This window comes from Diceros bicornis, chromosome X, assembly GCF_020826845.1.
Source record: "Diceros bicornis minor isolate mBicDic1 chromosome X, mDicBic1.mat.cur, whole genome shotgun sequence".
Classification (NCBI taxonomy): domain Eukaryota; kingdom Metazoa; phylum Chordata; class Mammalia; order Perissodactyla; family Rhinocerotidae; genus Diceros; species Diceros bicornis.
In genome coordinates, this window is record NC_080781.1 from 46843428 (window position 1) to 46870937 (window position 27510).

The following is a 27510-nucleotide window of genomic DNA, read 5'->3' on the forward strand; positions in this document are numbered from 1 at the left end:
ATTTTAGGTTTTTTTTTGGCCAGATGGATGGTCTCAACCTTTGGTGAGGTATGGTGGTGGGGTTCTGGCTTTGGTCTGGGATTCACGTTGCCGGTCTGCTCCTCACTTTGTAACCTTAACCAAATCACTGCCTCTCTCTGAGCTTCAGTTTCCTCTCATCTAAATTAGGCGTCCTTAAAGAGACATGCAGGAAACTGCCCATTGCGGCCTTGTTGTGGTAGCAGAGAATTGGAGGCAACCTAGAGACCCATCACCAGGGGAATGGACAAGGAAAATGTGATATATGTAATAAGATGGACCATTAGAATGAATTAGATCTACATACGGCAACATGGCTGGATCTCTCAAAAACAGAATGTTGAGTGAAAAAAAAACAGAACAAGATTTATAGTACAATACTGTTTATGTAAATAAAAACACAAAAATACCATATATTTTTCACAGATACACATATATGTAAATAAACACATGAACGGTGGATTGGAAGGACGTAAGTTAAATACAGGAGAGTAGGTGCCTATGTGGGAGGGGGGATGGGATCAGGGATGGGTGATGAAGGGGACAAAATAAAACAAAATAAAGAAAAGGGCCTCTCATGGACTAATGATGATATAGTGTGCCAAGAACTGAGGAGTAAGTAAGGTCAGCTCAATTCTGTGCACCTGAGAGAATAAGTAAACAAATGGTAAAGTAATTGAGTGCCTGGGGAGCAGGCTGGCTGGGTAGACTCCCAGGCTTGAGTGTTTTCCCCCTGTGACATTTCCCTCCCCCTGAATTTAGTCAAAGCTTACCAAAGTCCCAGCTATATACAGTGGACCCTTCGGAAGGGCTCCCGCTGCAAACTGAGCAATCCCTCCAGAAGCCATTACTTTGTGGGGGGCATTTCCTAACCCCATCAATTTCCCCCAGGTTTGATCCTCATGGTGGTCCAGTTTCAGCAACACCTTGTTTGGGTTTTGGAGAGGAGACTGATACAGGAGTTGGGAGTGGTACCTGGGGGCTCCAGGCTGTGGGAAGAGGTGGGGTTCTCAAGCATCCTGTCCCCCATGTTCAGAGCCTGGGACAAGGGAGGAAGATCTTCTGAGGTGGGAGTCTACCTATTGCTACATACATACGTACAGTTTTCAAGTTCCATCTCTCCGACCATTCTACTTCCTGCCGCAGGCACATGCTCTAGTTTGTCTCCTTTCAGTTAGGTGCACAGGTGTATGTGTGTGCACGCATGCATCATATGTCTCCACATACAGGCATTTGCTCACATGGGTGTGCCAGGCAGAGGTGCTTCCCCACACAAAGTCACACGGACACACACTGTCTCACTCGGCCATACCTCTCCACATGTCACACAAGACACACAGACACACAGACACACACACACACACACACACACACACAGGCAGAAAGAGAAAACATCCAATATAGCACTGTTCATTTCAGTTTTCCATTTACAAAATCCAATGGTGAATCCAGGCAGTTAGAAAAAAGAAATGGAGGAAAACCCTCCTGAATGTACCCTATCTACCCCCACCCCTGTGGTTCCCCCGCCCTACCCCCTGGGAAAGGCACCCCATCACTAACACTGAGAGAACAGGTACCCTCCCACCCCCAGCCTCTCAGCCACTCTGGCCTGCCTTTCCAGGGCCACTCCACAGCCAGGCTCATTAATGTCTCTCCTGCCTAAAGTGCCCTCCCCATTCCTCTTGGGTCAAGGCTTCCCCAGCTATGGGACTGTCCTGGGGTAGGGAAGGAGCTTAGGACAAGGGCTTCTATAGGGAAGGGAAAAGGGGGAGGATAAATACAGATCTTCCCCTCCCCCCGAAAATGAGAGAGGGACAGAGAACCCAGGCAAGACCGGGCAAAGGAATGCCAACTTGGCTCACCAGTCCACAAGAACTGGCCTTGACGTGAGCCCAGAGTAGATTCTGCCCCGGGATGGAGGCTTGGGATTTCCCACCTGGAGAATCTGGCTGAAGTCTGCTCCCGTTTGGGTGGAGGTAAGGTTTAAGGGAGGAAGGGGGAGAAGAGCTGTCTGGGGGAAGGGATTTGGAGACTGGGGACCCAGAAGGTCAAGGGCTACCACGGAGGGGCTTGAGGCCCCTGAGGCTTGAGGAGGACAAAAAGAGGTCAGATAGGAATGGACTCAAGTCCACAGTGCCTCAGAGCTTACACCACTATGAGTTACCAAGGCCCCAAAAGAATTTTCATCTTCAGGAGAGTAGCGTGAACCCAGGAGACAATTCTGGGATTGAATTTCACTCTGACCCCAAGCTCTGGGATCCAGCCACTCTGGGGTGTTTGGTTCTCTCCCTACACTTCCCTGGGGGTGCTGCTCCTGCCTGTATGGCACCCACATCAGCCTTAGTGGGGCTGGAGTGGATTTCCACTCTCAGGAAGAGTTGGCCAGGGATCCAGGAGGCAGCTCAAGAGAATGCAGTCAAGCTCAGGTCTCTTCAGCTCGAGGCATGCAGCTCACATCCTGCTCTTCACCTAGCCTGGGCTCATCCCAGGGGCCCTTCTCCCTCCTCTCCTGGCTTCTCAAACACATACTCAAGAAACACTTGGGAGGTCTGGACATGGTGGGGAGGGAGAGGAGACTGGGCTTGGGACCAGGGTTAGCCTAAAACAACATTGCACACAACATAGCAATTCAACATCCCTGCTCCTTGGGGACCCAGCACCCCCCTTGATCCCTCTTGCCAGCATACCAATTTCTCCCTAGACATCCAGACCTTGCTAAAGGACTTGGAAGGGGTGGGTGCATGGGAGCAGAGGGGGCAATAAGAGCTCTGGAAGTCTATTTTACAGGACAAATTTCCCCTTTCTGGACAATGTCAGAAGGAGAGACATTAAAGCAAGAAAGCCTGTCTCCTCAGCTATTAGTAGAAAAACCTGCATTTTCAGTTTTCTTTTCTTTTTCTGAATTGTCACTTCTGGGGGTGGGGGAGAGAGAGAGAGAGAAAAGGAGAGAGATTGTAGAAGAAGTGGAGAAGGAGGTGGCTGAGACAGGCCCCACAGAACTAGAAATGCCTTTTTCCCAGTCCCCCACCCCCACCCAGTCCCCAACCCTGGGGAGGTGTTGGCAAAGGTGCCTATATTCCAGGTGGTTCGAGGGGCTGGGTCTGGAGCTCAGAAAGAAAGGCTCCTGTATGGGGCCGCACCTCTCCCTTTCAGTTGGCCCCATCATGGTGACTTTCCTGCCTGTCTGCCTACCAGCCTGCTTCACATGACACAGTAGGGTTCTCTGGGACCCGGGGCACCTCCTGTGCTCCAGCAGGGGGCATGAGTCCTCAGGCACTTCTTGAGGTCCTTATTGAGCAGGAAGCAGACGATCGGGTTGACGGCAGCCTGGGCGAAGCTCATCCAAACAGCTGTGGCCAGGTAACGGTGGGGCACGGCGCAGGCTTTCACAAACACTCGCCAGTAGCAGGCCACAATGTAAGGTGACCAGAGGAGCAGGAAGAGCAGTGTGATCGCATAGAACATGCGGCCCAGCTGCTTTTCACCCTTGACCTCGTCCATGCCCAGCAGCCGCCGGCTGGCTGTGTGCCCATTCTGCCGGATACCCAGCAGGGTTGGTGGCATGGGCCCGCGGCCAAAGCCAGCAATCCAGTTGGCAGCAGCCTGGCCAGTAGCCCCAGGGCCATGGAATGTCCAGTTCTGGCTGATGGCTGGCACCATCTGCACTGGCTTCATCTTGCGGTGACGGTACTCGAAGAGGAGCAGCTTGCCATAGACAGCATGTGTGGCTGCCATGAGCACAGCCAACATAAGCATGAAGCCCAATGTGTCATTGGCCTTGAAGTAGCGATGCTCAAAGATGCACTGGTCCTCCTCACGGATAAACTTGTAGGTGCCCACATCAAAGACGGGTGGGAAGGCCATGGCCACAGACAGGGTCCAGGCCATGCAGATGACAGCTGCGCATGTCCAAAGTGTCATGCGCTTGGCATAGAAGCGGTGGTGGGCGATGGCCATGTAGCGGGTGACGCTGATGCAGAACAGCATGAAGGCTGCATGGAAGCAAAAGAGCACGGCCATAAAGGCCACAATCTTGCAGCTGAGTGCACTGAAGGTCCATGAGGAGCCGTGGCGCACAGAAGCCAGCACAAAGGGGAAGCAGACGGCAGAGCGTATGCTGTCAGCCAGGCACAGGTCCAGCAGAAAGTAGTAAGGAGCCTTGTGCAAGGCACGCTCCTTGAGCACCAGCAGGGACAAGATGGTGTTGCCTGCCAGGCTCACGCACATGATCAGTCCCAGCAGCACCAGCTTCACATAAGCTGATGCTGATGGCGGGGACAGTGCGCCGCTCACCTCCTCAGGCTCTCCAGTGGTGTTGGCCATACTGAGGGGCAGGGGCTGTTCCCAACCCTATGGGGTCAGCCAGTCCAGTACTTGATGGGCCCTGGGGGACTCCATCAGTTGTCCTGCTAGGCTGCACCTGCAATTGGGGGTAATGGGAGAGACACAGACACAGAGAGACAGAGAGATGAGGGCAGGAGAGAGACAGGGAGAAAAAACACACACAGAGGCACAGAGATAGAGTGAGAAAGGATAGAACAAAGAGATAGAAAATGGCAACAAAGACATAAATGGTTACAAATTGAGACAGAAATGGAGAGGATGAGAAAGAGTGAGAAAAGATAAGGAGAGAGACAGAACCAGAGACACAAGCAGAGGGGGAAAGAAGGAGAGAAACAGAGAGAGAGAGAGAGAAAGAAAGAACAAGAGAGGAGAGAGAGAGAGAGAGAGAAACACAAGAAAAAGACAGTGAGAAGAAACAGGTGGAAAGGAAAGGTGAGGAGGAAACAGAAAGGGCAGTGTTAGTGTGTCTACGTGACCTCCCCACTCACTCCCCACTGGTGTTGGGTTCTTGGCCCACTGCTGCTCATACCCCTCCTTGCAGGGTGAGGGTGCTTCATGTCTCTGGATGTCCTTGGTTACCTGTTTCCTCCATTGGTGGGTCTGTGGGGTGGGGATGTTGGTGTGGCTCTTCTGCCCCTTTGCAAAGCCCTAGGTTGTGTTCTTCAAACTTTTTTGACTGTCACACATAATAAGAAATACATTTTACATCACAACCCAGTACACATACATGCACGTGCACATGTAGCTGAACCAAAAGTTTCACAAAACAGTACTGATTCTATGTGTAATGTACCCCATTAGTTTCTATTCTGTTTCATGTTTTTTTTGTTAATGCTAGTAGCCACTCGTTAAATAAGTTTCTTTATTCATGATCAGGAATGTACTTAGCACACTCAAGAAACGCAGGAAGACCAGTGTGGTTGGAAGAGGGTAGGCGAGGGAGACGGGGGTAGAAGTTAAGGTCACAGAGGTGTCCGGGGCCAGATCGTGTAGGGCTATGGGCCATGATGAGGACTTGGGTTTTTATTTTAAGTGAGATGGGGAGTATGTGTGAATATAAAGATGTAGGTATGCTTGTGTGTATTTATTTGTTGAAAAAATATTTATTGAGCATCTACTGTGTGCCGGGCACTGAGGATACAGCTGTGAACCAGATAGACAAAGATCCCTGCCCTTGTGAAGCTGACATTCTAGATAATAAAGATATATAGGTGAAGTATAGTAAGTCAGGTGATGATAAGTTCCTAAAAATACAAATAAAGGAGGGAAGGGTGATAGGAAGTGCTAGAGGTGGTGGAGGTGCAATTTTAGATGAGGTGGACAGGGAAGGCTTCAAGGAGGAGGTGTTATCTGAGCAAAGACCTGAAGGAGGTGAAAGAGTGAGCTATGTGGATATCTGGGGAAAGAGAAGGCCAGGCAGAGGGAACAGTCAGAGCAAAGGCCCTAAGGTGGGACTACACATGGTAGGCCACTGGACGGAACAGAGTGAGTGAGGGGAAAGTGGTGGGAGGTGAGGTCAGAAAGGCGGCAAGGCCAGATCACTTAGGCCATGGTGAGGACTGTGACTTTTACTCTGAGTGCGATTGGAGCTATGGGAGGGTTTTGAGCAGAGGAAAGACGTGACATGACTCAGGATTGAATGGGATCCCACTTGCTGCTGTGAGGAGCACAGACCATGGTGGGCAAAGGTGGAAGTAGGGAGACTACTTATGAGGCTCCTGCAGTAATCCAGGTGAGAAATAATAGCACCCCTGTGCCCCTTGCCCTACTTTATTTCTTTTCCTAGAATTTATCTCTTCTAATTTACTATATAATTTACTTTTAAAATTTGTTTTTTTGCCTGCCTCTCCCTATTACAATGAAAGCTCCACAGGGGCAGGGATTATAGACTCATGCACTCTCCTCTAGAAGAGCAGTGCATAGCACCTGGTAGGTCCTCGGTCAAAAGCTGTCAAATCAATTGGTTGAAGGACTAACGGGGCTGGTGGCTCAGGGAGAGCCACCTGGAGGCATCCAGGTAGGATTTGCTGAAAAAGCAGCCTGAGCAATGCATGAGTGGGATGGCACAGGAAGAGCCTGCGGGAAAACAGGAGAGCTCCTGATGTGTGCTGGCTGGGGGCAGGGCCATAGGGTGTGATAAGGTAACAGGGCAGGGCTCTGAGGGAGGGGGGCAAGGCAACTGGGCAGAAGCTGGAGAAGCTCAGAACTACTGTTGGGGCTGGGATGGGCTTGAAGTGTGTGGAGGTGGGGCTTGAGTGGATGTCTTTCTACCCGCTCCCTCCCAGGAAAAAATATCCCCTTTGCACTGTTTCCCAGCTCAATCCAACCTGGCCTGCCACAGCCACCTGGGGCCAGGCTTTTTTGATGGCATCCCAAAGTCTCAGAGCTGCTGCCAGTGGGCCACAAGAAGGTGCTAGGGCAGGAGCTTGGGAGAAGTGGAGTTGGTGGGCCTCTTTTGGCCCCTGAAGGCCTGACAGCTCCCACAGAACTGTGGACCAGACAACAGCTGGGTGTGTGTGAATGTTCACATACACATACACACACACTCCTTAGCCTTGAGAGGAGGCAGGGGGAAAGTGATAGAGACAGAGAGAGTCAGAGAAACACACAAAGAGTGACAGAGAAGGAGAGAGGACCAGAGAGAGAGAGAAAGGGAGGGAGAGAGAGGCAGATGGAGACATGGGAGGGGGGGAGGGAAAGAGAGAGAAACAGAGAAGGGGGAAATGGCCCTACACACAGAGAGGAAGAGACAGAAATAGAGACAGAAAGCAGAAGAGAGAAAGAGTGAGAAAAAAGACAGAGACAGAAACACAGAGAGCGCGAGAGACAGAGAAGGGAGAGAAAAAGAGAAAGATGGAAATAATATATAGAGAGAGACAGAGAGGGAGAGAGACAGAGAGATAGAAAGAAAGAGATAGAAAAAATAGATACGGGGGAAGGAGGGAGGGAAACAGAGAGAGAATAGGAAGAGAGGGATAATGCTAGGAAAGAAAAAGAGAAAGATGAAATAGAGACGAGGGTGGAGAGTGAGAGATAGCTACAGAGAAGGAATGGAGACAGGCAGAGGCAGAGACAGAGAGAGGCAGAAACAAAGATGGATATAGAGAGAGGGAGACACAGAGAGACACACTAAGACTGAGAAGGTGGATAATGTGTAACCTAGAGTCTCAGTGAAAACAACAAACACTAAAACAAAACAAAATAAAAAACAGCAGCAAACAAACAAAACCCTGGTTTTGCCTGGAAAGCTGGGGCAATTCTATAAATAAATGAGGAGAGGGTTGTTTTGAGCACAGACTGGCAGCCACAGCCTCGGTCCATCCTAGGCTAGAGATGTGTGTACCTGCACGAAACATACACACCTGTTCGTGCTCTGATGCCCTTAGACACAGATACACAGACTCCTACACATACACTCACACAGACACATAGCCTACTGCTATGGAGACCCGCAGACAGCAACCAGTTCACACACACACACACACACACAAACAGGGGGGGTGTATATTGTGTATGCTGCCTGGTTCACATAGGCACAACGTACCCTGCCTAAACGCCAGCGCTTCGTCCTCAACAAAGGCGTTACTGCCCCCTAGGGGACATTTTGGAAATTTGTAGGAGCATTTTTGGTTGCTACAATGCTGGGGTGTAAGATGTCTTTCTAACATTTAAGGGTCCACAGCAAGGATGCTGGCCATCCAGGGATCTGCCGGGCAGTTCCACACAGCCAACATATGTCCCGCATCCCCTAGGACTTTGGACTTGTAATGAACTGAACCTAGAATCTATTTCACAGATAAACACAATTTTCCCTCTGATTTTAATATACCCTGAATTATCCAGGAATATAGCTGTCATGTAAATCCAAAAGAGACTGTACTTTGTTTTGTGGAGCACTTTACTTGAGTTGTTCATTATTTCGGAAAATCTCACCCCTAGGCCTTTGCTTGTCATTCTCCCCTTCTAAATTCACGTTTACTCATCATAAGACACTACAAGCCTCTAGTCACTTCACTGAATCTCCTGGGAAGTGTCACACCCAAGCATTTACATATTGAAATACAAATTATTTTCTGATAAATCACTTTTATTTCTTATTTATTTGTATTAGAGTTAATACAATATGGATATTGTATAAAATTCTATAGGGATTTTCTTTTGAAATTATATATGCAGAGAGGTTATATTATCTAAGAACCTCATGTTCAGGCAGTAAAGGTTGTTACAAAATATGTTACATAAAAGAGGGCATTGGGTATGAAAGGGCTGAGAATTGCTCATATACACAGACACACTGAGACACACACACACACACACACATTTGCAATGGCCCATAAACCCACAATTATAACTCCCCTAACACACACACACACACACAGATGAACTCTCAAGTCCTGACAGATAGATACACACACACAAACCTACTCACTGTCACTCACACATAGACTCACATAAACTCTTTGTCCCAATATACCTGATTATTCAAATCCTCTCATATATTCAGGCAAACTCTTGCAACACAGGTATGTGCACAATGGCATACCTATACCATCACATGTACAAACACTGTTACACACATTAACACTCAGATTCAAAGTCACTTACATATGCCAGCATGCTCCCATGCACTTGAACCCTGCCACACACATACACACACACAAACACACACGTATGTATACACAGACAGAATCCCCCTCAGATACCCACAGATATATATGCATGAAGAAAAAAATAGACAAGTAAAAAACTGCTCACATATACACACATGTACATACTCCAATACCCTCTAACACACAGAGATCGACCCATCCAAACCCTCTCACATAGATTAGGCACACTCACCAACACAGATGTGTACATCCTGGCACAGATACACACAGCTAGCCATTCACATACGCACTCACTTATGCAGAGAAATATACCAGCTCCAACATACGCACACACACCCCTTAGCAATATGCAAGCACAACCAAACACAAAGAGAAAAACCACCTATGTATACAGATACACTCTTGCACACACAGATGTGTGTACACACACAAACTTGCTCACAACACACATGCACTTACTTGATATACACATCTTGCAACAGGTATACACCCAGAGACAAACCCAGGCATGTGTACAGACCAGCCAACTCCTGCATGCACAGGTGGAAACATTAGCAGAGCTGCCTGGCTGGTGGGCACCTGCCACAGCAGGGGGCCAGAGCAAGAAGGGGCTCTAGGGTGCCACGTGAAAAGGGAAGTTGTAAAGGTTTAGATCACTTCCTGTTAAAACATCCCAGATAGTCTGATTATTACTTTGCCACTCGTTCATCATCAGTGAGGTTTTTTGGTTTTGCCCATATGTGCACAATGTTTTTCTTTTAATTTGATCTCATTCTTATTTTTTGACAAAAATAGAAGGGTGTTGCTGCTATTACTATTATATAGTATTAGGTGTTCCTAAAAGGAATATTATTATGTTGTTAATTTCCTTGATTGTTGCTTCTTTATTTAAAAAAATCTTTTAGGACATTTCAAACATAAAAAAGTAGTGCACCCATTGCCCAGATTCACCAATGATCAACTCAGAAGGTCTTTTTTCACCTATAACCTCACCCACTTCCTCAACTTCCAGAGTATTCTGAAACATATCTATTATACCATTTCATCCATAAGTATTTCAATAAGCATTTCTAAAAGATAAGGACTCTTTTAAAAACAATGCAACAATATCATTTTTATTATTTCTTTGCTTACTTACTGATTTACCTGCTACTGGCTTTTGACATTACAAATTAGCCAAATCTGATTCTTGGTGGGATTTCATAATTATTTCATAATTAATTATTATTTTTTGTTTTTAGGTAAAAATATTTGTCAAATGAATGGAGCCTGACTATAGTTGAATTGAATTGAACTTTCTGGCTTTGTCTCAGAGTGCTGCTTTCTTAATGATGCAGAAGACCTCAAATTTGTTTTTTGAAAAAATCAGTTTTCAGAAGTCACAAAAGTCTGCTGATCCCTTAAATACTTTATATTCAAGCAGCTTTAATTTTTGAGATACTTCTTTTCCCATCAAAATGGACTTTTTGATTAAAGTTGGAAAATCAGGAGACTCACAAGACAAACACAATAGTCTCCCCTCCAGAAAAATCCAAGATGTCCCTAATTTAAGCAATTTAATGAGGATTGTCTCAAATTTGGAGTCAGCTGCCCAACTAGCCCTCTCTTTCTCAGCCTAAATGTTCGATTTGTGTGGAAAAGTTATCAAAAGAAACTTCATTTCCCAGTAGGCTATGTTGGTCAACTGACCACAAAACACTCTATTACACAGAGAAAGATCTGGACTTGTTAAAGCATCGGGAAGTGCAAATCAAGAAACTGGGCTCTTTTATGAGATGAGTTAAAACATTCTTAGATGGAGCTCAACCAGCTAGTAACAGGGTTGCACAATTAATAAGTAAAGCTAAGATGACCGTCCAGTAGAATCTCACGTTAGCAGTCTGCCGGGAAATTTTCCACACTATATTTGAGACCAGTGAGGTAAAGGGAATAGGAAAGAGGCTGGGCCAGCCGGGTGGCACAAGCGGTTAAGTGTGCGCGCTCTGCTTTGGCAGCCCTGGTTTCGCGGGTTCAGATCCCTGACGCGCACTGACGCACTGCTTGTCACGCCATGCTGTGGCGGCGTCCCATATAAAGTAGAGGAAGATGGGCACAGATGTTAGCTCAGGGCCGATCTTCCTTGGCAAAAAAGAGGAGGATCGGCATCGGCTGTTAGCTCAGGGCTGATCTTCCTCACCAAAAAAAAAAAAAAAAAAGGAAAGGGGCCACTTTCAATTATTGTTATTAGGAGACACACTGACAACAGGTCAAAGGACATCAAGGTGACACTAACCCAGAAGTTCATTGAATCAAAAGGGTTTTCATTTTATACTGATGCAATTCTGGATGTTGATTAACTGTGCTCAGTTAATACTAGTACTAGTCAGAAAGCCTGAAGAGCAATGCAAGAAGCACCAAAATAAACCAAGGTTGAAATACTCAAAATGATACATGAATATTTTGAAATACTGTGGAAACTTTGTGTCAGGCTGTGGATTGATGCTGCTGTTGAGATGGCAGGAAGTTTACACCTGGAATTTGTTCTGAAAACGCTGAGATTCATTCACTGAGGAGCCCTCACCTACAAAAGTTTGCCTGAAGGTCTAATTTCCACAGTAAATGATGCTAGGTGAATTTAATTAAATCCAAGGCACTACCCACCCACTTGTGAGCTTTCTGTGAAGGAATGGGATCAGTATACTCTTCTCTATTGTTTTAAACTTAAGTGTGTAAGGATTTTGTAAACAATTTATGAGCTAAAAGAAAAATTTCAGCATTTCTTTGTGAATGAGTCTCACTTTGCAGATTTGATGCTTACTGACTTCAACAAATGGCTCTTTGAGCACATGAATAAAATTACAGCGAAAAACTTAAAGACATTCAAAAATATATGAAAGTAGACCAACAAGGTTTATGGATTTGAAGCCAAACTTCAACTTAGAAGAAGTGAGAGCAGGTATGGTTCCTGGGTGATGTTTAGTTGGTGTTATAAGTTTAATACTAACAAAGATTTATTAGGATGAGCAGAACAATGTCTGTGTCTACTTAGGGGAAAAGCTTCATCGTTAGTTTTAAATAGTCAAAATGGGGGCCGGCCTGGTGGCGCAAGCGGTTCAGTGCGCGCGCTCCGCTGCGGTGGCCCGGGGTTCGCCGGTTCGGATCCCCGGCACGCACCGACACACCACTTGTCAAGCCATGCTGTGGTGGCGTCCCATATAAAGTGGAGGAAGATGGGCATGAATGTTAGCCCAGGGCCAATCTTCCTCAGCAAAAAGAGGAGGATTGGCAGATGTTAGCTCAGGGCCGATCTTCCTCACACACACACACAAAGATAATAAATAAATACTCAAAATGAAAATTTTCTGTTGGATTCAAAATTCATGAGCATTTGTTACAGGAAATTTCAACATCACATTTGATTAAAAGAAAGAGGTGTTAGATTTAAAGAAGGATTTCACCTTTGAAGCAGCAAGTTCAAAGGCTATGAATTATCCAAGTTCTGATTATTGATGAGAAAGGAGTTTTAATCAATAAAAAAATACTCTTTGACCATTTGCTGCCACCTACTTATGCAAGCAGTCTCCTGTTGATGGTAACTACCAAGAGATAGAAGAGATCATGTAGCTATTTCGAGCATAAAACCTGGGTCTCTGCCTGGCCATGGCAAGAACAAGTGAGTTATAAAAGGGAGGTGAAAAAGGGAGGCACAAACAAGCAGTTGTTCCATTTCTTAAGAAAGGTTGGTATAGTATAAAAGCATCAGCCATATTCAACACTAGAAACTGCATCTGATGCTTCAGAGAAACCAAAGTGGTACCTGATGACCCCAAAGCTCGTGCTTTTGAGGTAAGCTTTGCTGACCTGCAGAACCATGCAGCTATATTTCATACATTCAAGCTAATTACTGAAGACATTAGGGCAAACTGTGCCTGAACAACCTCCATGGAATGGATCTTACCTTCAACAACATGCCTTTCAAGGTCAAGAAGTGGCAGGCCACGATGGAAGTTTACATCTGTGTCAAAACTACTAGTGGTTATTTGCTTTATTTGTTTTGTTTGGGTTTTTACCATGAAACACAATAACGATGTAGAAGATCTATGCTCATTACCAACTGATTTACCTAATCATGATGAAAATGGCCATAAATGAATCAAATGACCATGAAGTAAATCAAGGTAGTCATGACCAAAGGCTCAGGAAAACTGGGCATGAATGTTCACCACTACGAATTTGCATGAGTGAATAAAAAGTTATGCTTACAGAAGTGAACTCAAGTGTGCTATGACAAAATTCTGAAAAGATTTCATTTGGAAGTTGTATACAAATTCAATATTTAATAACTCTCTGAAAACTTTGCATTTTTGTTTTTCTTACCACAATTTGTATAACATAAAGAAAATGTAAGGAATTTCTTTTCATCAAACCCCAGTACCCCTGAATCCTCTTCAGTTTACTCCAGTGTGCCATACAAATACTTCACCTTCTCTATGTGCCTGGTTGTGAATGCCCTAACACATTCACAGCTAGTCACATTGCGTAGACACACTAGCACACATGGACATATATGTGCCCACAGGCACATGTGTACGTGGAGATTTGAATATGTACTTACATCCAGACTCACACCAGCTGGTAAGTGCAATCAGGTGCTCATACACACACACACACACACACTTCTTCTTCTACACTGAAATGGTTAGGCATGTGTGTAGGTGCCCACCTACCAGCAAATCATGCAAATATATACAAAACACACACACACACACACACACAAAGATATAACCACCCTTTTATAGAAATACAAGCCTAGGCAGAGACACATTCACCATTCACATGGGCACATGCAGACACATACACCTACAAACCAAATCATATGGTCCTACATGCTTTCAGACACAATCATGCATGCACAGACATCAGAACTGACACAGGGCAAGTCCTGCTCACATCCTACAGATCCAGGCTCTCCTCCAACCCAGGTTCTTTCTTTCTTTATTTTTTTCGTGAGGAAGATCAGCCCTGAGCTAACATCCGATGCCAATCCTCCTCTTTTTTGCTGAGGAAGATTGGCCCTGGGCTAACATCCATGCCCATCTTCCTCTACTTTATATGGGACGCTGCCACAGCATGGCTTGACAAGCGGTGTGTCAGTGTGCGCTCAGGATCCGAACCTGCGAACCCCAGGCCACCACAGTGGAGCACACACTTAACCACTGCACCACCGGGCTGGCCCCAACCCAGGTTCTTAAACTAAGAGATTAAAACTCACTAGCTTATACAAACCCTGCCCTGGCACACATACATATACACACAGTATATAAATCTGCCCTGGCACACATACACATACACACAGTACAGATATGCTTGCACATACAGACACATTGCTCAGGCTCACTGCTACACACAGAGGCAGGCAGGCATATGGAGCAGTGCAGACTCATGCATACACATCCCCATAGCCACCAATGCTTATAAACACAGACAGACACAAAGCCTCAGATGCACACACCCATACACACTTACACATAAACTCACGTGACACAGATATACACATCCTATTACATGGCCATATAGGCACAAATCCTTTACACACACACACACACATCCACCCACATCATCATATATAAACCTGGATACCAACATTCTTACATTTACAGACACTCACAACAGAGATTCATGTGCACATATTTACATCCTTACCACTACGAACCTGTTTACATATTCAGATAAAAACACACTGGCGCACACACACACACACGCTCACATATGCAGACATACCGGCAATGCAGGTAACACCTGCACTCACATGGACACAACACTACCATAGATACAGATGTGTGCACTCATATACCCAGATGTGTGTGCACTGGGAAACACACACACAAGGGCAAACTCCCACCACTGACGCCCTAGACACACACTTCCTTTCTCAGACACCCATGGTTTTATATACACACTGGGACACGTATAAGTACAAACCAAGTTTTATGTACAAACACACTCTCACGTACACACAGGATCTGCTCATTCTCTCACATACACATGGATACAGATAATGTGGCAACTACACGCATAGAAACTACCCCATTTGCACTTGCAGATGGACACATACTGTTACTTACACATCAGCACATCAATAATTATAGTATTAGGTAACACCTTATATGGCACAGAGGACTCATTATGTGTCCAGCACTGTCCTAAGCACTTTTCAAATATTAACTCATCCAATCCTCACCCTGTGAGATAGGTAGTATTATTACGCCTACTTTACAAATAAGAAACTGGGGCTTAGTTGAGGTTAGGTGACTTGCCCAAAAGCCACACAGCTAATACATGGCAGAACTCGAATGCAAACCCAGAGCCTGGCTCCAGAGAGCTTGCATATCCAACTTACTCACATGGAGAAACACATTCACTTCATACACATATACAGATACACACCACTCTAGCACAAGCACATGCACACACAAGCCATGTATTGACACACTCAGGTGTAAACAGCCACACATGTAGGCACATACACAAACACAGACATTCTCACATTTACAAACACTCCAGCAGAGGTATATATGCCCTAGGAAAGATACACACATTCATACATATACCCACAATCACACACCCCACCCAGACACACCCACACTATCAAACACACAAAACACCCAGATGAACCACCTGCACACCATCCAGATAAATCCACACTCATATAGAGATACACCCACATTCTCAGATACATTCCCCACCCAAATACACCCAAACACTCTCGCACACACTATCCAGATATATTCACATGCACACACCCCCACCCAGATACCTCACATTCACACACTCCGCACAGATTCACCTATACACTCTCTCTTTCACACACCACCCAGATACACCCTATCTCTCTCTCAAACACCATCCAGAGAGAACCCCACACATCCTGCTTAGATATACCCACTCTCACATGCCCCAAACCAGATAGGTGCACATTATTTTTCTCACACACACTATTTGGATATACCCACTTTCACACACATACCCAATAGTGATACAGCCACACTCTCTCACACACATCCCATCTAAACATACCCATCCTTGTACACACACACATCAAATACACCTACAGTCACAGGCACTCCACTCAGATACAGCCATACTTATGCAAACTCCCAACTCAGTACACCCACACTCTCACCTACAATACTCAGATACACTCAAACTCACACACATTCCCAACCCAGAGCCCTCATATCCAACCCAGGCACAACTAAAATCTCTCTGACATGCGGTATCAAGACACATACCTACAATGACACACACACACCATTCAAAGACACTATACTTACACACACTCCACCCAGCTACTCACACTCACAAATTCCCAACCCAAATACATCCATACATACAGACATCCACTTACACATAATCCAGAGACACCCACTCACACACAAATCCTATCCATATACACTTACTTTCTCTGTCTCTCTGTCTCTATCTGTCTTTCTCTCTCTTTCACACACCCCCACCCCCAAGCACAGCTCTGCTCACACAGCCTCACCCAGATACATTCACCCTCTCATACGTACACACACCATCCAGAGTCATCCCATATGGACCACTGAGATAGACTCACACCCACACACATCATCTAGATACATACTCCACTACCATCTAGACACATTTGCATTCACACACACATCCCACGCAGATATATCCAACTCTCACACATGCTATCCAGGGGCACCTCCCCAGACACTCCACTGACCAGATACATCCATGCTTTCATCCCCTCCACACCACCCAGATGCACCCACACTCCAAACACACACTTCCCACCCAGATATGCCCCCAAAATTCTCTCTTTCACACACCCCATCAAGTTATACACACACATACCCAAGTACATACACATCCAGATATACAACCAAAGCTTTCACAACACACCATCCAGATATACCTTACTACACACTCCCCCACCCAAATACACCCAGGCTCTCACCCACCCACTGTCCAGATACACCCACATTCAAACACACTTCACCCCAAATATACCCACACACTGTCTCACATACAGCCCAGATGTACCCCTACACTCTCTCTCACATACTAGCCACATACATCCACACCTCACCCACACATCATCCAGATACACCCACTCATACCTCCAATACACTCACACTCATCTCCTGACCCAGTTAAACCCAAACACTTACACCTCATCCAGATACACCTACACACTCCTCTCACCTGATACATCCATGCTTTCATACCCCCACTACACTCAGAAACACCTACACTCTCTCTTATACAGACACACAAGCCATATCCCCTCTCTCTTAATCACTATCATTCAGAATATCCACATTCCACACACACAATGCAGATACACTCATACTCTCTCACACACACCACACACACATATCTCACCCCCACACACCCCAACACACCATCTGTAGATACCCCCAATTATATACACACTCACATACACCCCCACCCTCACTCAGATGTGCCCAAATTTTCTCTCTCTTACATACACACCATCTAGGTGTACTCCATCACACACTTTCATTGCTTAGATACACTTGTGCTCTCATCCACCTACACACCATCCAGATATATCCTCACCTGAATGCACCCCACCCCATTACACTCATACTCCCTCCTACACATACTCTACCTAGAAATACCCACACTCTCTCTTACACACACAACACAGATACATCTACACTATCAAACACATACATGACCCAAATACCTCCCCACTCTCTCTTGCACCATCCTGATATACCCACATATGCCCACATATCCCTCAAACATACACATCCTCACACATATTCCCACCCAGACACACCTAAACTCTCACTCATACCATCCTCCACCCAAATAGGCCAATGCTCTCATAGTACCTCACAAATGTACCATTTACATACACCTGCATTCATACTCACCCCTCTCAAATATACCCAAATGTCTCACATACACACCCTACCCAGAAACACCCAGGCTCTCTCTTACATACACACAACCCAGATCCCTTCTCTCTCTCTCTCTCTCTGTCTCTTATTCTCTCTCTCACTAAATATAACACCCTCTTCCACACACACACACCCTACTCTACCCAGATATACCTTCACTTATACATATATATTCACATCTAGATTTCTGCCTGGATGGCATAATTTGGGTGCTCTCTATGAAAACCATTTATCAACCCTAGACACCATACAATGCCATTTTGTCCTGGGTCTTTGATGGTGAGGGGAAGGGGAGGGAGGTCTTTGTGTTTCAAAAAATCCTTTTCTAAAGAGGTCACAGGCCCCCTTCCCTAGTAGGACATAAACTATGATTGGTTCCCACTTCTTGAGTGTGAATCATGACAGGAATTGTCCTGAGACCCACACAAAAGCCCAGCATATGGTCAAGGCCAGAGAGGTCCCAGAAGGGGTTCATGGATTGCTCAGGTGTTTTAGCTTGCCATCCTGTAGGATGTCTACAAGTTAGAGCCAGACATGGTCTAGCAGGGTGCCACTGACTCTCAGACATGCACATAAGTACATGCTTGGGTGTGCATAGCATCACACAGACTCCTAAGTACCCTCCCTTATCATCCCCTCAGTGATGAGACCTATCTGCACAGGCCTAAGGCCAAATATCTCTCTCACACACATACTGTCAGACAGGCACATGCACAAATACCTACACTCATCCCTACACATAGGCACACTCATAGCAATGCACACTCACACTGCACATGGTCCCACATGTACACATCCATTTACTCGCAAACACGGGCATACATGCATGGCATACATTTGTATGACATAATGTCCATGAAGGACATACATTCACTCACAAACACAAGTGTACACACAGGCATATTTACACACATCCACAGCCGGGCAGACTCTGTATCACACCTAACAAGACAATGAACAAACATGATACACAGTGGTGAGCTCCCAAATGTATACACACACACACCCGGACATGACCACATAACCGTATTCACACACACTCACACATGGGCGTACGCACACACATAAACACTCAGATGTGCACATGCTTGTCAATGAGATATATACATATACTCTAACACACATAGACATACACACAACTGGGCTTGTCCACCTATGAGCATGTTCACATGCATATAGACTTGTACATCATTCATTCCTATATGCACACACAATGGAGACACAAATGCACTTACAAAACATACACAATCACAGTCAGATATGCACACCATATACATTTGCACACATTCATACACCCATATGAGAAGCTATGCAAACAAAAGAAGATTCATTTACACTTACATTCCCAGACAGACTTGGACACAAATGTATATTCACACACATGCACACATGGAAGAGCAGTCACATATTCTCACACACTTGTACATCTGCACAAGAACTGATAACACTCATCGCAGACACACACATGCAAAGACATCCTCATACACACACACATGCAAACACACTTATAGGCCAAGAGTGGCATGCATATACATTCACTTACACTGTTCTACAACATATGCTCCAGAACAAACAATGGTATATAAACACAAACACAAATATGCAAATAATTAGAACTGTACAGACTGGTACATTCACACACCTGTACATTCAGACAGGCACACACACAGGCATATTCACCCCTGCACACACACATACACTTAGATGAGCATGAACACACAGGCAAATATACACACATATTCATTTAAATTGCACACACAGCCAGATGTTCACACATACTAGCAGATACACATACATATACGTGCACAGTCACTCACAGGCATATCCACACTCACACATTCACAATCACACTCAGAAATTCAAACAAAAGACATAATAAGACAGGTGCAGCCAAGTATTATGAAATGTAGTTACTCATGCATACCACAATGAGACATGTACTCACACACAACAGTGTACCCACAAACATAATTAGACATAAACATAAATGCACCTATTCACCTATGTACACAGTCTTTCGTGCATATATATACAAGCATACACCTCCTCCACAGCCATATCCATATACATAATCAAATGTGCACACATAGGCATATCCACAAAACATATATTCATGCACAAAACATGTATTCACACACTCTCCCTTACTCACACAATTAGTTCTCCTTATACTAGTGTGACCATCTACACTAACATTTCCCTAATCAGATGTGGACCCATAAGCCTATCTACAGACAATATGTACTCAAACATGCAAACACAGACATATACATAATTCAAAATGCTGAAGAACCCACATGGACATTTACATATAGGCCTACTCATACATATACATGACAGACGCATCCACACAGAAACATGTTCACACACATGTACCCTCCCATACATTCATGGACACACACATGCGCTTACACTCACAAACGCACCATTTAGATGCACCTAACTCATATGTACAGATAAGCACACATGAATATACACAATCAGATACAATTAGGCATTCACCTAATTGGATATGCATACCCAGGCATTCTAAAACCCTCATACTCATACACATACAATCAGACATGTACAAAGACAAATTGACACTACACACATATACAACTAGATATTAAACGGCCTGTTGGTTCAGAGAAACACACTCTCACTCAGGCTCAGAATCAAACATACCTATTTGCTCACCCAGACAGACATGCAAAGTCATACCCACTCTCCTATACACAGACAAACCTATCCAGACACCCACACTCTCGCATACACCATCACACAGCCTGTTCACACACACTGACTTATACACATCCACAGTGCCCATGAACAGACACACACACACAGACTGCACACACAGCTACACGTCTTCAGTTGCACATATAGTATACACCCATGCTCAGGCCCAGATGCTTCTGGACCACAGGTTGGGTCCTTTCCCTTCCACACCAAATGCTTCTTCAGAAAAGCCTACTCTATACTCCAAAGCTCCACCTCTCCCTGCCCCCACAGAAGAGGCAGTGTTCTGAGCCTCAGCCTTTCTCCTCTTCCTACTCCCCCCTGGCCTTGAGGACCCTCTTCCAGCCACCAATCCCTAACTCAGTTTTCCACCACATCTTCACACCCAGAAGCCAGCCAGCAGACCCCATTGTCCCCCCTAGCCCAGGCTGTAGGATAGCAACTCCCTGGGACCTGTCCCCCACAGGTCTGGCTGCTGCATGGGCCACACCCCAGCTCCACCCGAAGCCCTGTGATCTCAGAAGCTTCAGCCTTGTCTCCAGGCCCTGCAAAGCACTGACCACAGGCCAAACTCTTGCCGAGTCTCCACTCAACAGAGAGACGCATACATCACCAGGGCCAGGAATGCTGAAGGCTGCAAGCCAGGCCTCTGTTAGCTCACAGGGGGCTCAAGCCTCTGTGTTTGTGCATGTGTGTGTGTGTGTGTGTGTGTGTGAGAGAGAGAGTGTCTGTATGTGTGTATGCACGGGCACAGACAGGATCAACTGCAGAGAAAGGAGCCTGGAGTGGGGTGGGGGCAGGAGCTCTGCCCACAGCCACTACTTATAACTTCCTACAGATAAGGAGTAACAACACAGAGCTGCTCCTGCCTCCCTTCCACTCCTCCCACCATTTGCCTACTTGCTGTCCTCTCCAGATCCCTACCAAGAGCCTGGAGAAGGGGGGCCAGTCCCTCCTCTAAATAATCAATAACAGTATTAATCATGAATAATCAGCAACAACATTGACCATGAGCTTTGCTGACATTGCTTAAGGGCTACTTCTAGGCACATCCTTTATTTACATGCACCAACTCATTTAGTCACTACACACACTCATGATGGAAGGGTTATCAGTCTCTTTGACAGACGGGAGACCCAAGATTCAGTAAGTAGCATACTTTTACCAAAGTTTCAGAGCTAGTAGTTGGGGGAAGTGTCCCTGGACAAGCCACATTCTCCATGTACCAGGATTTCTTGCCCCTCCAGACATACGGACCACTGGCCACTATGCACAACGCCATAAGATCTGAGGGTCCCAGACACAACATGGGCGTCTCAAACAGAGATAGACAGCCTTGTGATGGAGGCTGGGGACCACCACATTGTGTCTGGCCCCTGCAGGTTGTTGTGTGGCATGGTCCTTGCCCCCACAGAGCCATCAGGCAGCCTAGGGCCTGGAAGTGCTCCCCACCCCACCTCACCTTCCTTTCAGTCCTACACTGGTTTCCTCCCCCTACCAGGGAATCACAGTAATCTTCAGTGGTGATCGAGCAAAAGTCTGCTACCTTTAGGGAGATACAGGAGAAGGAAGGAAGGAACGAAGGAAGGAAGGAAGGGAGGAAGGAAGGAAGGGAAGAAAAGGAAAGGAGGGAGGGAGGGAGGGAAGGAAAGAAAGGAAAGGGGGGAGGGAGGGAAGAAGGAAAGAAGGAGTAGGAGTTGGTCTGGGCTGGGAGCAGCTTCTCTGTTATGTCTACCTACCTGCCTGCTCACACACACAAACAGACACACACACACCCTGCATGCAGGCCAAGGAACCTGGAGGAGAGTGGAGGAGGAGGGAGAGGGAGAGAAGGCAGCTGCAGGAGGCTGAGCTTGCCCAGGGTGCAGGCATTGTGAGGAGAGCATGGCCTGGCTCCCAGGCATGCCTACCACAGCTAGCACACAAGAAAATATTAACACAGCCTCATGCCCAAATGCGACTATAATGATAAAAACAGACCCTGTGCGAGGAAACAGGTGGTGGTTCCCTTTCTCATGGGACATTTGGGATTGTGAAAGATGAGGATGGCTACAGGACTCTCCAGGTTTGGGTGCCCTTGTGATGGAGCAGAAAGAAAGAGACTAACAGAGTTAGAGAGAGACAGAGAGCATGGCAGTGATGGAGACTCTGAAGTATGTGAGGGGAGACAGAAGATAAGTCCCAGCCCCCCATCCTTGGTAGAAGGATGCTGACTACTTACCTGGGCTCTCTCAGCAGGGCTGTCTTGGAATCCAAGGAGGGACCTCAAGATGTCTCACCCAAGATAAATCACAGCCCAGACCACACTGTGGGACCCTCAGTGAACTAGCAGGCCAGTGACATTCCTGCTTCTGTTGCCGTGGATACACCCTGGTTGGTCTAAATTGCAGATATCAGGGGAAGCAGGCACCGGAGCGGTGCACTGGACAGGGCTAGGGGTTTTGGAGAACACCAGGTGGGCAGCACATAGACTTGGGGTGCCCAGCTAGCTGGCAGGTGGGGATCCGGGCAGGTGCTTCCCCCACTACACACTCCCACCCCCATATTCATACCACTGCCAAGCTGGGAGGGGGGCCAGCGCTGGCCCCTGCTACCCATCTGCCCATCCGGCTGTCGGTTCCCCCCTCCCCCACTGTCTGCCTGCTGGCCGCTGCCTTTTGTCCTCAGAAGACACAGTCCCCATGGGGCCTCTGCCAAGCCTCTAGCAGATGCTCAGGGTCCGGGGCTCCTCCCTGGGAGCACTCCGGCCATGGCCTTGGAGAGCCCCAGGTTGGGGGGGCTCTCATCCAGGCTCATCCCGCTCCCCAGGCCTGGCGGGGATGGGGAAGAGTTGCAGGTCCACAGCCAGAGGCAGCAGCAGAGGTGGTGCTGGGGAGGGGATGGACGCCAGAAAGAGGGGGTGGGGTGGAGAGAGAGGCTGGCCTGGTAGCTGTGTCCCGGATTTTAGATCCGGGTTGAGGAGTGTGGCTCAGAGCATCCGGGGGGGGGGGGGTCCTGATGCAAAACGGGGGCACCATGGGCCTGCCGGAGGGACCCTCCTGGCCTGGAAACCACCCCAGCTCACACAAATCCAGGTTCCAAGATGCTGGAGACACGTAGCCTAGATGGGGTTTCAGCGGAGAGCCCAGGGCCCTAAGCTGAACCCCATCTGGGCCTGTCCGTCCCCCCTCTCCTCGATTTGCACGGTCCCTGCCTCAGGGGCGGGCGGAGGAGTGAGGGAGGCAGGGAGAGAGAGGGAGGGAAGGAGGGAGGTTGAGCAGGCAGGGAGACTCCCAGCTGCCAGCCTGGTCCTCCGTGGGGCGGGGCGTGGAGGCGGGCTAGCGAGGCCGAGGAGCAGCCAACTGGCTGGCTGGCCGACCGACTGGGTGGGGATGCTGGCGTGGCAGCCGTGTTGCCAGGACAAAAGCTGGCTGAGGAAGTCCGACTCCGGCCTTTCTGAGATGCTTGAGAGAGGCACGCCGTATAGGTGGGGAGAGGTGGCCAAGAGGCTGCTGAGAGAGCAACCCACATGGGCTACAAGTGCAGAGGAGGAAGGAGGTGGGCAGTCTGGGGTCAGGGTTCGGGCAGAAAGGTCCTGTGGAAGTTTCTCAAAAGCTTTGAGATGAGGGGGATACTTAGAGCTCTGAGAGGTAGGATAGATAACCTTATTTAGAATGGGCTCTATGGGCATTTTCCCAGCAAGGCCTGGAGGTGGCCTGCGGAGCGGGCGGCAGGAAGCTCTGCCCAGCTCTGAACAGCCCCTCTCAGAACACCTCCCAGTGCCACCCCTTCTTCCTCCGGGCCAGAAGACAGGCACGGACTCATACTTAATGCCATGTTCCAGGACAACAGAATGGGACAGGCGAGGAGAAGGCCTGCTGGGCAGAGATTTGAGGATAAGGAAAAAATATTTCTGTCCTGAATGGATTAAATTGGGACCAAATGATGCCATAGTGGTTCCCCTAATTTATAGCATTCGAGAATTACAATTCTCTTGATGTAAGTAATTTTCTTTTATTTCCTTTCTTCCGTTATCCATTGGTTCACCCATTTCTTTTTTTCAAGATTTTATTTATTTATTTTCCCCCCCAAAGCCCCAGTAGATAGTTGTGTGTCATAGCTGCACATCCTTCTAGTTGCTGTATGTGGGACGTGGCCTCAGCATGGCCAGAGAAGCAGCGCGTCGGTGCGAGCCCGGGATCCGAACCCGGGTCGCCAGCAGTGGAGCGCGCTCACTTAACCACTAAGCCACGGGGCCGGCCCTGGTTCACCCATTTCTTAACATGGCTTTATGCTAGGTCCTGTGGTGGGTACTGGCGATACAGGTGAATTGGACTTGCTCTCTGCCCTTAGGAAACCCTTGCTCTACTACCAAACTGTGGTCCTGCAACCCACCTGTATCTGAATTCCCTGGAGAGCTTGTGAAATGTGGATCCCCAAGCCTACCTCCCAGAAATACTAATCTAGGTAGTTTGAGATGAGGCTCCAAAACCTGTATTTTGACAAGGCCCTCAGGTGGTTATTTTTATGCCCACTGAAGTTTGGACACCCTGCTTTGAAGAGGGAGAAAAACCCATGAATCGAAGATAAATTCACAATGGAAATTAGAAAATATTTTAAACTGACTGATAATGAAAATATTACATCTGAAATCCTGTGGGATGCTGCAAAGGCTATGCTTAGAGAGAAGTTTATAGCCTTAAATTCACCTTATTTTAAAAAAGGCTGAAAATCCATCACAAGAAATTAAAAAATCAAATTAAACTTAAAGAAAGTAGAAGGAGAGAAATAACAGAGATAAGAGCAGAAATCAATGAAGTAGAAAACAGAACCACAACAGAGAGGATCAACAAAGCTAAAAGTTGGTTCTTTGAAAAAACTAGAAGAATGATAAATCCCTGAGATTGATCCAGAAAAAGTATATAGAAGGCACATAACTAGTGTCAGGAACAAAAAGGGGCACTACAATACGGGTCACAGATACATTAAAATATAAGACAGAATTATGAAGAACTGTATACCAAAAAATTTGAAGATTTTGATAAAATGAGAAAATTTGTGGAAAAATACAATTCACTAAAACTCGTACAAGAAAAAATTTTATATCTGAATAATCCTATAACTATTAAATAAATTGAATTTATAATTAAAAAGCTTTCTACAAAGAAACCTCCAGACCCAGAGACTCTCAATGGTGACTTCTACAAAATATTTAAAGGAAAAAACCCACCAATTTTCTAATTTTATGCAAATTCTTCCAGGGAATTGAAGAAAAATTATATGATCATTTCAATAGATGCAAAAGAAGCATCATGACAAAAAACTTAGCAAACTTGTTTGCTAGGAATATAAAGGAAATTCCTTAATTTAATATACGTTATCTACAAAAAACCTATAGCAAATATCATACCTAATGGGGAAATGTTAAATGCCTCCCGTCTAAGATTGGGAACGAGGTAAGAATGCCCACTATAACCACTTTTATTCAGATTGTACTGGAGGTCCTGGCTAGTGCACTAAAGCAAGAAAAATACATAAAAGACAAGGATTAGAGAAGATATAAACATGCAACTTTATTAGTAGTCAAGAAAATAGGAAATAAAATCACACTCGAATGACTAAAAAGAAAAACACAGTACTGAATATTGGTGAGAATGTGGAGCAACTGGAATTCTCATACAATGCTGATGAGAGTATAAATTGATATAATCACTTTGGAAACTGCTTAGCAATATATACTAAAGGTGACCATATGTACACGCCATAACCCAGCAATCCTACTCCTAAGTACATACCCAACAGAAATGCTTATATATGTCTACCAAAAGACATATACAATAATGTTTTAAAAAGCTCTATTTGTAATAGTCCAAACTGGAAACAACCCAAATGCCATCAACAGAAGAATGATAAATAAACTGTAGTATATTCATACAATGGAATACTACACATGGATGAAAAGAAATGCCCCATAACTACATACAACAATATGGGTACATTCTGCAAACATTATGCTGAGCAGAATAAACCAGACACAAAAGAATACAGACTGCATGATGTCATTTATATGAAATTCTAAAACAGGAGAAACTAATTTATGGTGATAGAAGTCAGAGCTGTGATTGCCTTTGGGGTCTGAGTAGGGAGGCCCAAGGAGACTTTCTGGAGTTCTGGGAATGTTCTGTTTCTTTGTTTTGGTGCTGATTACGTGAGTGGTTACTTAGTAACAATTCATTGAGAGCTGTGCATTTATGCCTTGTGTACTTTTTATGTGCATTATACTTCAATAAAAAAACTTTTTACAAAATGAAAAAGTAAAATAAGCAGTCAGACTGTTTCATTATCATGGGAGGCAAAGGTGGGAACTGGGAGCTGTGGGAGCTCAAAGATGTCAGGGTGGGTGTGGGGAGAGGTGTTGATACCCAGGATAAGTGTGAAAGAAGTGAAAGTGAGTTGAAAGAAGTTTAAGAGGCAATATAGTGTAGTAGCTAAGAGCACTGACTTTGGCTCCAGGCTGCTTAGGTTTGAATCCATGCCTCTTACCCTCCTTGCACCTCAAGTCTCTTGTCTGTTAAATGGGGTAATAATAGTGCTTACAACATAGGGTTGTGAGGATAAATGAGGTAATATTTGTAAAGTGTTCATAATAATGTCAAGACATATAATTAGTACCATGTACATCTTGATTAAATAAAAAATGGTGGCTAGGTGAGTGAAACAGCCTGTACAAAGGCTTGGGGGTCCCAGAAGGCAAGATGTGTTTGGAGCCTGGTGAAAGCAATTTGTTGTGGCCTGGGTGAGGGATACTCCTTCTGCACAAGCCGGACCCTGAATGCCAGGCTAAGGATCTCAGACTTTCTCTTGAAGACAGAGATATTGACCCGGACTCCTACTAT

General features: G+C 46.0%; 1 protein-coding gene across 2 annotated transcripts; it reads right to left on the reverse strand.

The window, feature by feature from the left end:
• Window positions 1-1561: 1561 nt before the first annotated feature.
• Window positions 1562-23633, reverse strand: GPR173 (G protein-coupled receptor 173). 2 transcript variants are annotated; one of them, XM_058535964.1, is made up of 3 exons: window positions 22857-23633; window positions 4942-5038; window positions 1562-4438 (listed from the first exon to the last, which is right to left on the reverse strand). In XM_058535964.1, exon 3 carries the CDS (start codon window positions 4339-4341, stop codon window positions 3220-3222), a length of 1122 nt encoding a protein of 373 aa, XP_058391947.1. In that variant the 5' UTR covers window positions 4342-4438; window positions 4942-5038; window positions 22857-23633; the 3' UTR covers window positions 1562-3219. The 2 variants fall into 2 exon arrangements, with proteins under 2 accessions (XP_058391947.1, XP_058391948.1); XM_058535965.1 differs by lacking the exon at window positions 4942-5038.
• Between the last annotated feature and the right edge of the window lie 3877 nt (window positions 23634-27510).

Coding starts and splice junctions, on each gene's coding strand:
- GPR173 (XM_058535965.1), bottom strand. CDS start 4,341: ATGGCCAACACCACTGGAGAGCCTGAGGAGGTGAGCGGCGCACTGTCC.